At 33.6% G+C, this 12,488-nt stretch overlaps 2 protein-coding genes across 2 annotated transcripts; both read right to left on the bottom strand.

Annotated features, from left to right (window-relative positions):
* Positions 1 to 367: 367 nt before the first annotated feature.
* LOC123904828 (pentatricopeptide repeat-containing protein At1g12775, mitochondrial-like) lies at positions 368 to 1,525 on the bottom strand. Its single transcript, XM_045954438.1, has one exon. The coding sequence runs from the start codon at positions 1,523 to 1,525 to the stop codon at positions 368 to 370; it is 1,158 nt and encodes a 385-aa protein (XP_045810394.1).
* A 3,418-nt stretch (positions 1,526 to 4,943) lies between these two features.
* Positions 4,944 to 6,236, bottom strand: LOC123904827 (pentatricopeptide repeat-containing protein At1g63150-like). The gene is made up of 2 exons (XM_045954437.1): positions 6,011 to 6,236; positions 4,944 to 5,744 (listed from the first exon to the last, which is right to left on the bottom strand). The coding sequence occupies exon 2, from the start codon at positions 5,637 to 5,639 to the stop codon at positions 4,944 to 4,946; it is 696 nt and encodes a 231-aa protein (XP_045810393.1). The 5' UTR covers positions 5,640 to 5,744; positions 6,011 to 6,236.
* Positions 6,237 to 12,488: the final 6,252 nt, after the last annotated feature.

Raw genomic sequence — 12,488 nt, 5'->3', positions numbered from 1 at the left:
CTGTTAGCCAAATGAGAAAACATACACATTGAAATTAGCTTTTTTGCAAGCTTGTACACCTCACTAGCTATGAAGCACAGACACTTCTTAGATTAGATGTATGTCCCGGTGTTGGATGTGTGGTGTATGATACCAACACAGCACCGACACTTATGTTTACATTGAATTATTATCGGTGTTGACGTGTCACTGTTTGTGTCCTGTCCGGTATCTGTGTTTGTGCTTCATAGCTCACTAACAATATTAAAGTCCAAAATAATGCTACTAACAAGCATTTCATCAGACATCTGTAGTGCAACATCCATTTCATTGAATTCCAATGAAACATTAACAAGACTGTTATCCACAACTACATCATTCATTACATTCAAATTCCACAAAGACCCAGAAATTGCTTGAACCAGCCATCAATAAGAGTGTTGTATGTTACTGTATTAGGAATAATATTTTTTAAATACATTTCTTTAAAGAGTTTGATGGCTTCATCCACCATTTCACTCTTACAGAACCCATTGATCATAATATTGTAGCTCTTAACATCGGGCATCATTCCCCTTTGGATCATAGTGTTGAATATATGTATTGCCTTTTTCACTTTATTACGAAGGCAGAACCCATCCATTAAAGTATTATAAGTAACTACATCAGGTTTCATGCCGTGTTTCATCATTATATTTAACATACTTTTAGCTTCTTTCATCTTTCCCTCCTTACAAAACGCATCGATCAATATATTAAAGGTATAAACATCTGGGTTGAGGTTTTTCGATACCATTTCGTTCAACAAAACAATTGCTTCTTTTAATTTATCCACAATACAAAAACCATAGATTAGAGCACTATAAGTGACAACGTCTGAAAAAATTCCCTTGTTAACCATTTCAGAAAATAATTCACAAGCATCATCTACAAGCTTATCTTTGCACATGCTATCAATGATTGTACTGTAAATTGCCAAATCAGGCTTGACTGATCCTTTTTCGAGCCATCTCAACAGTTGGAGGGCAGGTGTTGTATGTCCCATTTTACACAACCCATTGATCAATGTCCCGTAACTAACATGGTTGAGCTGAAAACCCTTAGCGATAAGATCATCATGAAAGTACAATGCTTTCTGAATCTCATTATTAAGACAAAGACCATTGATAAGGGTATTCACGGTTACTACATCCAGCTGATAACCCATCTTAAGAATCTTTCCCAATAGAGAAAATGCATAAGTCATTTGACCTATATGACAGTAACAATTGATCAAAATTGTAATAGTGAAAATGTCAGACCTAATTCCATGGAATTCCATTTGGTGAGAAAGGGAAATAACAGTTGAGTAATTGTTCTTAGTTTTAACAAGAGAACCTAAAATCTTGGTAAATTCAATAATGGAAGGAGTATTACGCATTTGTAGCATTCGATTGAATGAGTAAATAGCATCATTAACATTGTGAGAGTGAGAGAATAACCTTAAAGTAAAGGGAAAAAAGGGTTTTGAAGGAAACCTTGTTAATCTCAAAAACAGTGATGACATTTTCTTCTTCTTGTTCGCAGCGTGAAGTTCAATTGCAGAAGAAAGATACCCACGAACTCAACGACGTCGTCTTAGACCAAGAGCAATGGTCATGTTGAATGTAATTTCAACTGCAAAAATCAGTCCAATGGGATGAAATTAGTGTTGAAAATGGACGGATTCTGATATGGACCCTTGCCACAAGTGGTCCAAGATGGTCATTGATGCACAAAGAATATTTTACCAATGGATTGATCTTTAACCACAACAACATCATGCACTCTTCACATGTGATTTCTAACTCTACTTCTCTCTAATATCCCCTCTCTCACACAATATTAATAGTCAATAATTTATTAATTAATTACGTAATATTTTTATTTTTTTGGTAAGTAATTAATATTTTTATATAACAGAATTTTTTTATTAAAAAAACAATTAAAAATTTAATTTTGTTTCAATATTTAATAAAAAAATCATCCTCTTGTTTCATCAAAGCAAAGTCCACCGGAGATAACTAGCTTGGACCTGGTTCGAATAGAACGTTGACGGTGGTTCTGCAAGTGCACAGGATCGCTACCAAGTAATAAAGTGATAAGTTTATCGTTCTCCACAAGGATTGTGCCAAAATTACTAGTTTCGCTTAGGAATATAGATAGTTGTGTCTTCGCTTTGTTTGTTTGAAAGGTATCTTTGCGGATAATAGTAAATGACAAGAAAGTAAAGACTAAAATTAAATGACAGAAAAAGTAAATATTGTGTGTGTGATGACACGAAGTGGTTAAGTGTGGTCGGATCCCTTCCTTACTCCTGCTTGGTGGTTATTCCCTTGTTTCTCTCTATCATGAATTAGACTATTGAAAATAGGATAGAAGCAATATCATTTTCTATTTCTATTACAAACTGTGCAGAGCCTAGTTAGTGGTTACTCTTACTCTATTTAAGTTTCATTGCCCCAGGTTCCACTTTTTTGTTAAAAACGTTGGTATCATTACCTTAATAGCTCCATGTGTCATAAGCCGTCATGTGTGCCTCTAACTAGTTTTAACTTTGTTCAGGTAGAAATTATCGTTCTTTCTAATCATATACTAAGACCTCATATACTGAATTTAATGGTCTCATATTGGCCCTAGCATACCGTCCTTCGTTCGGGATTACTAGTTTCGTTTCCTATGCGATATCCACTAGGTCATTGGATTTTATTCTAATGTGATCAATATTAAAATAAATATAAAACCAGACGATAAAAGAGTTTGAAAGTAGAAACAATTGAATTTATACCCAAATTATACAAAACCAAGCATTTGTAAGGGAGTTCCTCGACTCCACCTAACCTAGGAAAAATAAATTACAAAGACAAAAAGAAAATAACCTTATTGGCCTTGGAGTTCCTTGGCCTCCTCTTAGAGTTCTCCTAACTCTAGAGTGAATATTCAATATCTTTGAATATTTCTGAATATTTTTTTGAATGAATAATAGTGGAGGATGAAGGCTCTATTCATAGTTTTTCAGTTGGGTTTTGGGCTTTTCTGTGCGTCCATCGCACCTATTGTGGCCACCATGACGTGTAATTTTGCCATCTAGACATCAAGGTAGGGATAGACATCCCAACTTTGTTGGCATTCCTATCTTGTTTTAATTGACTGACAATACAAAAACCATAGAGTAGAGCACTATAAGTGACAACAGTAGGCGAAATACCCTTGATAACCATTTCAAAAAATAATTGACAAGCATCATCTACAAGCTTATCTTTGCACATGCTATCAATGATTGTATTATACATCATCACATCAGGCTTTACTGATCCTTTTTCGAGTCTTGTCAACAGTTGGAGGGCAGGTGTTGTATGTCCCATTTTACACAAGCCATTGATCAATGTCCCGTAACTAACATGGTCCAACTGAAATCCCTTAGAGTGTGTTTGGATGAGGGAATTTTTTGAGGTAAAGTAATGTTTTGAGAGAATTCAAATGATTTGAGATGAATTCCATTGTTTGGATGAAAATTTGAAGAATTTTCAAAATGATGGAAATTTATGAAGTATTTTGTTCAAGTTTAATTTAGAGAATTTCAAAATGACACATAAAACCAAAGAATTTGAAATTCATTCTTCTCCATAAACTTTTAAAAATTACTAATTGATCGTAAAACCTAAAATTAGCCGAAAAACTTAAAATCTACGATAAACGCTAAATCGGCCGAAAATCCAAAAAATCGTCAGAAAAAACCTAAAATCGGCCAAAAGCCCAAAAATCGACTATAAACACTAAAATCGGCCGAAAACTCAAAAAAACAGCAGAAAAACCTAAAATCGACCAAAATTTCAAAAATCACCTATAAACCCTAAAATCGGCTGAAAATCCAAAAAATCGGCCGAAAAACCAAATATCGACCGAAAACCCAAAAAATCGGCCGAAAACCTAAAATCGGCCAAAATCAAAAAAATCGACTATAAACCCTAAAATCGGCCGGAAACCCGAAAAATCGACCAAAATTCAAAAAATCGACTACAAACCCTAAAATCGGCCGAAAACCAAAAAAATCGGCCGAAAAACAAAAAATCGACCGAAAACCCAAAAAATCGGCCGAAAACCTAAAATCAGCCGGAAACCCGAAAAATCGGCAAAAAAACCTAAAATAGACTATAAATCCTAAAATCAGCCGAAAACCCAAAAAATCGGCTGAAAAACCAAAAATCGACCGAAAACCCAAAATCGGCCAACATCCAAAAAATCGGCCGAAGAATCTAAAATCGTCCCTAAACCCAAAAAACTCAGCGGAAAACCTAAAATCGACCAAAAATCCTGAAATCGGCTATAAACCCCAAAATCGGCCGAAAAACCTAAAATCGACTATAAACCCATTTTTCAGCCGATATTAGGGTTTTAATCGATTTTTGGATTTTTCGCCGATTTTATGTTTTTCGGTCAATTTTTTGGGTTTACGGTCGATTTTTGGGTTTTCGATTAATTTTTTGGGTTTTCAGCCGATTTTAGAGTTTATAGTCGATTTTAGGGCTTTTGGTCGATTTTAGGTTTTTCAGCCGATTTTGTGTTTACTGTCGATTTTAGGATTTTTGGCCGATTTTAGGTTTTACGGCCGATTTTTTCGGATTATCGGTCGATTTTATGGTTTTCGGCCGATTTTAGGTTTTTCGGCCGATTTTATGGTTTATAGTCGATTTTAGGTTTTCAGCCGATTTATGGTTTTTGACCGATTTTTTCGGTTTTTCGGCCAATTTTTGGATTTAGGGTCGATTTTATTAAAATAAATAAAATTAAATGAAGGAAATTCAATTACATTACCCAAACAAAGAATTTTACAATTGATGGAATTTCAACACTTTATCCAAACACTGGAATTTGAAAATCAAGGGAATTCAATTGAATCAATTGAATTGCTTAGTATTTAAAATCCCTTAAATTTCTAGAATCCCTCATCCAAACACACTCTTAGCGATAAGATCATCATGAAAGTACAATGCTTTCTGAACCTCATTATTAAGACAAAGACCTTTGATAAGGGTATTCACGGTTACTACATCCAGCTGATAACCCATCTTAAGAATCTTTCCCAATAGAGAAAATGCACAAGTCATTTGACCTATATGACAGTAACAATTGATCAAAATTGTAATAGTGAAAATGTCAGACCTAATTCCATGGAATTCCATTTGGTGAGAAAGGGAAATAACAGTTGAGTAATTGTTCTTAGTTTTAACAAGAGAACCTAAAATCTTGGTAAATTCAATAATGGAAGGAGTATTACGCATTTGTAGCATTCGATTGTTGGCATTCCTATCTTGTTTTAATTGACTGACAATACAAAAACCATAGATTAGAGCACTATAAGTGACAACAGTAGGCGAAATACCCTTGATAACCATTTCAGAAAATAATTGACAAGCATCATCTACAAGCTTATCTTTGCACATGCTATCAATGATTGTATTATACATCATCACATCAGGCTTTACTGATCCTTTTTCGAGTCTTGTCAACAGTTGGAGGGCAGGTGTTGTATGTCCCATTTTACACAACCCATTGATCAAATGTCCCGTAACTAACATGGTCCAACTGAAATCCCTTAGCGATAAGATCATCATGAAAGTACAATGCTTTCTGAACCTCATTATTAAGACAAAGACCTTTGATAAGGGTATTCAAGGTTACGATATTCGGCTGATAACCCATCTTAAGAATCTTTCCCAATAGAGAAAATGCATAAGTCATTTGACCTACGTGACAGTAACAATTGATTAAAATGGACATAGTAATAATGTTAGGCTTAATTCCACGGAATTCCATTTGTTGGAAAAGGGAAATAACAGTTGAGTAATTGTTCTTTGTTTTAACAAGAGAACCTAAAATCTTGGTAAATTCAATAATGGAAGGAGTATTAAGCATTTGTAGCATTCGATTGAATGAGTAAATAGCATCATTAACATTGTGAGAGTGAGAGAATAACCTTAAAGTAAAGGGAAAAAAGGGTTTTGAAGGAAACCTTGTTAATCTCATAAACAGTGATGACATTTTCTTCTTCTTGTTCGCAGCGTGAAATTCAATTGCAGAAGAAAGCCACGCATGAACTACTCAACGACGTCGTCTTTCAAGTAGTTTATGATCAATTTTCTGCAAGAGTAAGTATACTCTCTAATATTGATCTGGGTGTGGCCGTGTGGGGTTTGTATACACTCTAAGGACTTCGTCAAAAAAATTCCATTTTAAGTTCCTTTCGCAAATCTTTTATATTATAAGCTTGTATGCACAAACAAATTCTAAACCCTAATTTGTTTTCTCTGTTTTCCCTCCATTTTATCTTGCAATTTTTATTAAAAAACAATACAATTTTGTCTTGACTAAGATTTGAACCCACAACCCTTCAGTGCAAGACAATATTTTCAACCACTATGACAAGTATATCAATTGTGATTAAAATTATGTGCAATAATTGATAAGCACCATCAATTTTAAAAGTATATCATATCAAAATTATTGTTGACTATATTATTCATCACGAAATATTTTTATGTCTTTCCTGATCAATGATTTTTTTTCTACCGGATCATAAATTTAGAGAATAATTATCATGTGATATTTGAAAAGTTATTATCACGTGTAATTTGGAAAGTTATTATCAAACTCAATTATGCTAAATCAATTTTTTTGCAATACAACCAAACACAACCTTAGTCATGTCACTAATCACATTCATTATTTTGATTTTAACATTGCAGATTTAATATTAACCGATGATCAATTGATACAATATGCACTAGCAGACCAATTGTGATTTAAATTATGTCCACAAAGTGTTAAGCTTCATCAACTTTCATAAGAAAGATTTCATACGACAATTAAGCACCATCAATTTTCATTGCACAATTTAAACAATTAAAAACCGATAATCTCTTATCTCTTATATTATAAGCTTACCAACATAAGCTAACCCTAAACCAAATTTTTTTCCGCTCTCATTTTCTCTTTCTTTTTATTGTAGCTTTGTATTCAAAAAATACAGATTTGTCTACGATGGAAATCAAACATGCATCCCTTACTTACAATAAAACCTTTCAACCGCTAAAACATGTGCTTCAATTATGAAAAAATTTAGAAATCCTAATATGTTAACCCTGTTTTCAATAAATTTGAACGGCAGAATTAATCACAATTTTTATTTATTTATGGATGTCTACTTGAGTTTATGTTCTTGATTGTGTCTTTAATGTTTTTTTAACCTCTAATTATCATCAATTTTTTAACCTTTAGGTATCAACAATTTTTTTTAATAAGTAAACAAAACGACGAGTTTCCAAAATTATTTAAAAAATTTATAAAATATAAAATAAGCACATAAACAAATATAGAATAATTAGTCCATGAAATTCCCTATACTACTCTTATTGAAAATGATCTTAGAATTTTTGTATTTTATTTTTTATTATTACATATTACAGCTAATTAGACTCATGCACCGCATGGGTCAAAGTTCTAGTGACATAAAAGAACACTATGATAGTGGGTAGTTTTTTTATTTTATAAAATATAATAAAATTAAATTAAATGTTAGAAATGAAAATAACCATAAAAAGCTATAAGCTCAAACGCTATTTGAAATTATATCAAAAAAAGATATAAGCTAATAAGAAAAGATTTTGCCAAACACGTTTATTTTTTTCGAACAAAGATTTTACCAAACACATTTATTTTTTTCAAACAAGCTTATAAGTCAATTCAATAAGCTATAAGCTAACTTATTAGATCTACCAAACACACTCTTAGTCTTTTAGAGTAAGTTGGAAATTAATATTAATCTAGTAAAGTTAGATATCAAATTAATAGTAAATTCTGTCAAAAAAATTTAATAGTAAATTATTAAAATATAATGATTTAATTGATAGTAAGTGGTTAAATATATGGACCAACTTGACTGCTTAAACAAGTAAACTTTTTTTAAAATATCTACAAAGTCAAGAACTTATTGAGAGTAACCATGACAACAGGGACGAGTTCGTCTTCCTAATTCCCAAACCTCATGGGATTCATGTATCCTCGTACCACCATGATCTTAATACCATACCCAATTTGTTTCGGGTATCCTCAACTCATACACGCAGGAACTTGTATTGCATGAATTTTTTATTTTTTACTTTTTTTAAAAAAAGTATAGGTTTAAAACTACGTCGTTTTCACATTTTAATTTTTTAAAAAAATAATAAATATAGTGAAAATGAATTATTTAAAGTTCTCCTTAAAAGTAAAATTGTAATTTAATAGTTTGTTGAAGGGTTATGTCACATCGAACTCACCAAAATTAATAAAACCGAGTTAAAACACTACTTGTAGTAAAAGTGGCAACCCAGATCGTTTCCCAATTGACCAACCTTGAAATTCAACCAAATTTAAAAACAAAATTAAAAGGTCTAAGGGGGTTTTAGTTGAAGATGAAATAAACATAAACAAAAGCAAATAGACTTGAAAACAATGATTTAAAAACAATCAATACAAGAGGTTCAACATTAATGACTTTAATTTAATCCTTAACTACAACTAAATATGCATATGTGAATCTCATTTTTGGTTTTGAATTACATTGATAAGCTCACCATAATTCACAATTTTAATACTAAAAAAGCTTCTAGGAGGAAGATTAATCAAGGAAAATGAATTAAACAAACATTTAGCCAAGAATAAACTTTAAAATCCAAAATCAAACCTAGCTAGACAAAACATGAAACACCTTCGATGCAATATCTACTTCTTGTTTTCTCTTCCTACAATTGAGTTAATGAAGCCACTAACACAATCATTCAAGACTCAATTTCATTTAAGCAAAAAAAAAAAATCACATTCAAAAAGAGAAGACAAAGAAGAATGAAAATCATATAGAGCAAAGTTTCATAAATCAAACCTTAATAATGTCTACATCCAATGATCGATTAAAAAGAAATTAGTCTTTCGGTGACCCTTCCATTTTGACGGGGTGTGATAGATTATGGAATAATCATAAATATTTTGTATTTGTAGTTACTAAAAAAATATAGCAGTAATTAATTACTAAAAAGTGATCATGGAATGAACAGATCATAAAAATATGTTCATTTATACATAAAAAAGAGAAGAATTCATAAAAATAAAGAATTTGACTATTCAGATTTTTAACTTATCATTTACGAGGTAGTGGATTGTTATTATTGTTGGAACACAATCTCACTCTATGAATCACACACACAAAACTGGTAGGCTCTGGGTGCACCAATGAGCACAGAAACTAGTAGAACAAAATGAAAAAACTATGAACTCAAAAATTGATCAGCAATGGAGGAATTGATTTGGAAGAGAGAGGAAGAAGATGAATACACTATTAGGGAAACTTTGTTATTTTATTCACACCACAAGAATTGAATCAATTAAAATAGATGCAAACTCCCTAATTATTAGATAACTACCGACAACTAATTATTAGATAACTCCCTACTTGCACCCTAAGTTACACATTTGTAACTTCTAACAAACTCCCTAATTATTAGATAACTACTAACCACTATCTGACTCTCTAACTAACTTTTGTCCAGTCAGTTACACTTAACAACCAATCAAAACACTTTAAAACAAGTTATTGCTCGTAACAAGAGTAAATTGCAACACTTGAATTTAAAACTAACACACCATCTAATTCAATGTTGCTAATGATTCTAAGCCCATCATGTTTCTTAGCTTCTTGTACACTTTTTTTTGCACTGCCTTTGTAAGAATATCAGCAAGCTGCTCTCCACTTCTACAATGCTTCTAGTACTCTTTGCTCCTTTGATTATTGCGACCCTAAACGACAAAGAAACCTTCAATTTCGACGAACTAAGGTTTTGGGAGAATTGAGGGTTTGGGCAATGGGTTTGTGAGTATTGTGTTTTAAAACATAGCTTCCTTTTGTTGTTTTCAACCACAAACGGCCAATAAACCTTCAATTTTACCAGTTTACCAGTAGGCCAATACTCCTCCTAGTTTTTTAGAAATCGTTGAAATGGGAAAGAAGAAGATGAAGACGTCTTATAATTAAGACGTGTTCGCATCCTAGACGGCGATGCTTTTAAAATAAGATGTGTTCGCATATTAGATAGAGAACATGTTAAATGTCTAGGGGGTGGGTGAATTCAAAGGTCACCTACATATAACCCCTCGCTTTCTGCAACGCGATCGACGTGCTCGCATCCTACAAAGCGAGAAAGATAGTTTGGTCATTTCAGGGGGTGACTGAGTGATGTAGGAGGATTTCTTGTGTATATTATTATTTTAGTTAGATTTAGTTTTATTATATTTTAGGTTGATTTCTTATTTTTATATTTCACCTAGGTTAGTTATTTTTTTATATTTTAGGTAGATTTGTAATTTTTATTTAGCTAGGTTTGTTGTTTTTATTTTTACAATCTTTTAGGAGATTTGTTAATTTTATTTTTCACTCCTATTTAAACTAAATTATTGTAGCCTTGAAGGCAACCTTTTGATTCAATAAAAATTCAGAGAATTTTCTCAAATTTGGTGGATTCCAAATTACTCTTTCGGTGGACTCCGAAACCCTATTTTGACAAGTTTGTGCTTGCGGCTTGTCTTTATCAATTAGGTTTAGCGTTTTGCTAACCTTCACGCTTCCGTTCTGTGTCAGTTGGTATCAGAGCAGGTTTCTCCTGTTCTTTTTCTAACGTGATCAGATGGGAGATCACCCGGTGACGAAAGCAGAGTTTTACGGTGCCATGACGGCTTTAACCGCGGCCATCACAGCTCTGACAACACAGGTGACAAAGTTATCCAACAACACCACCACTCAAAAAACTCAATTCAATTCCTCCGCCACCGCCTCTCTCACCATGGCCGCCGCCAACGATCCAAACAACCAAACTCAGATGGCGTTAATTCTCGGCCAAGATTCCACTCACTTCGAATCCCTAATTACAAATCTCATGTCAACCTCCAACGACCACCGTTACCAAGCCGAAAATCTCTTCAATTTATGCAAACAAACTTACCCTGATTCCTTGCTGGATATTGAAGTTGATCCTGCTTGGCATGCTGCACTGACCGAGGATGAGGATGCTGGTGAGACAACTAACTATGGATTTGGACAGGAATGTTTGGACAGACTTTCAATTTCTTTGGGTGGGAACACGATTGTGCCGGTTGCGTCTGAGTTGTTGCCGACTTACTTGGTTTCCCCTGAATGGCAAAAGCACAATGCTGCGCTCGTTGCCATCGCACAAATTGCAGAGGGTTGTTCAAAAGTGATGACAAAGAATCTGGAGCATGTATTGTCAATGGTTTTGAATTCATTTTCTCACCCACACCCTAGGGTGCGATGGACGACTATAAACGCAATTGGGCAGTTGTCCACAGATTTAGGGCCAGACTTGCAAGTTAAATATCACCACTTAGTGCTTTCGGCATTAGCTGGTGCCATGGATGATTTTGAAAATGCTCGAGTACAGGCTCATGCTGCTTCTGCAGTGCTAAACTTCACTGAGAATTGCACCCCAGATATTCTAATACCTCGTTTGGATGTGTTGACACGAGACAGGTCCTCTCACTTCATTCAATGGGATCCAGGAGGGTGGTCTCTTGTTCATTGGAGGAGTCAACCTGCAAAGGAAGCTCTTTATCAAGACGAGAACTCGGGGACGAGTTCTTTTGAGGTAGAGGAGACTGATGTAGGAGGATTTCTTGTGTATATTATTATTTTAGTTAGATTTAGTTTTATTATATTTTAGGTTGATTTCTTATTTTTATATTTCACCTAGGTTAGTTATTTTTTTATATTTTAGGTAGATTTGTAATTTTTATTTAGCTAGGTTTGTTGTTTTTATTTTTACAATCTTTTAGGAGATTTGTTAATTTTATTTTTCACTCCTATTTAAACTAAATTATTGTAGCCTTGAAGGCAACCTTTTGATTCAATAAAAATTCAGAGAATTTTCCCAAATTTGGTGGATTCCAAATTACTCTTTCGGTGGACTCCGAAACCCTATTTTGACAAGTTTGTGCTTGCGGCTTGTCTTTATCAATTAGGTTTAGCGTTTTGCTAACCTTCACGCTTCCGTTCTGCGTCACTGAGACATTGCAGAGAGTGCGAAAAGTACAAATCCCATACAAATATAGAGAATTTGGTTAGATTGAATACGGATGGGGCTCGTAGTGAAGATGGCTCGATTGGATGTGATGGAATTATTAGAGGGAGTGATGGTTAATGCTTGGGTGGATTTGCTAAACTTGTCGGCTTTGGTAGTGCGTATTTAGCAGAGTTTTGGAGAATTTTTGAAGGACTCATTTATGCTAGAAGTTTTAATTTTTCGCATGTGGAATTGAATGTGGATTCTTTGGTGGTTGTTTAAGCCATCACATGAACAGGAAACCTTGTTAATCTCATAAACAGTGATGACATTTTCTTCTTCTTGTTCGCAGCAAGAAGAAAGCCACGCACGAACTCAACGACGTCG

This window comes from Trifolium pratense, linkage group LG2 (assembly GCF_020283565.1).
Source record: "Trifolium pratense cultivar HEN17-A07 linkage group LG2, ARS_RC_1.1, whole genome shotgun sequence".
Classification (NCBI taxonomy): domain Eukaryota; kingdom Viridiplantae; phylum Streptophyta; class Magnoliopsida; order Fabales; family Fabaceae; genus Trifolium; species Trifolium pratense.
The sequence above is the reverse complement of the archived record's forward strand: the minus strand, read 5'-3'. Positions and strand labels throughout refer to the sequence as shown.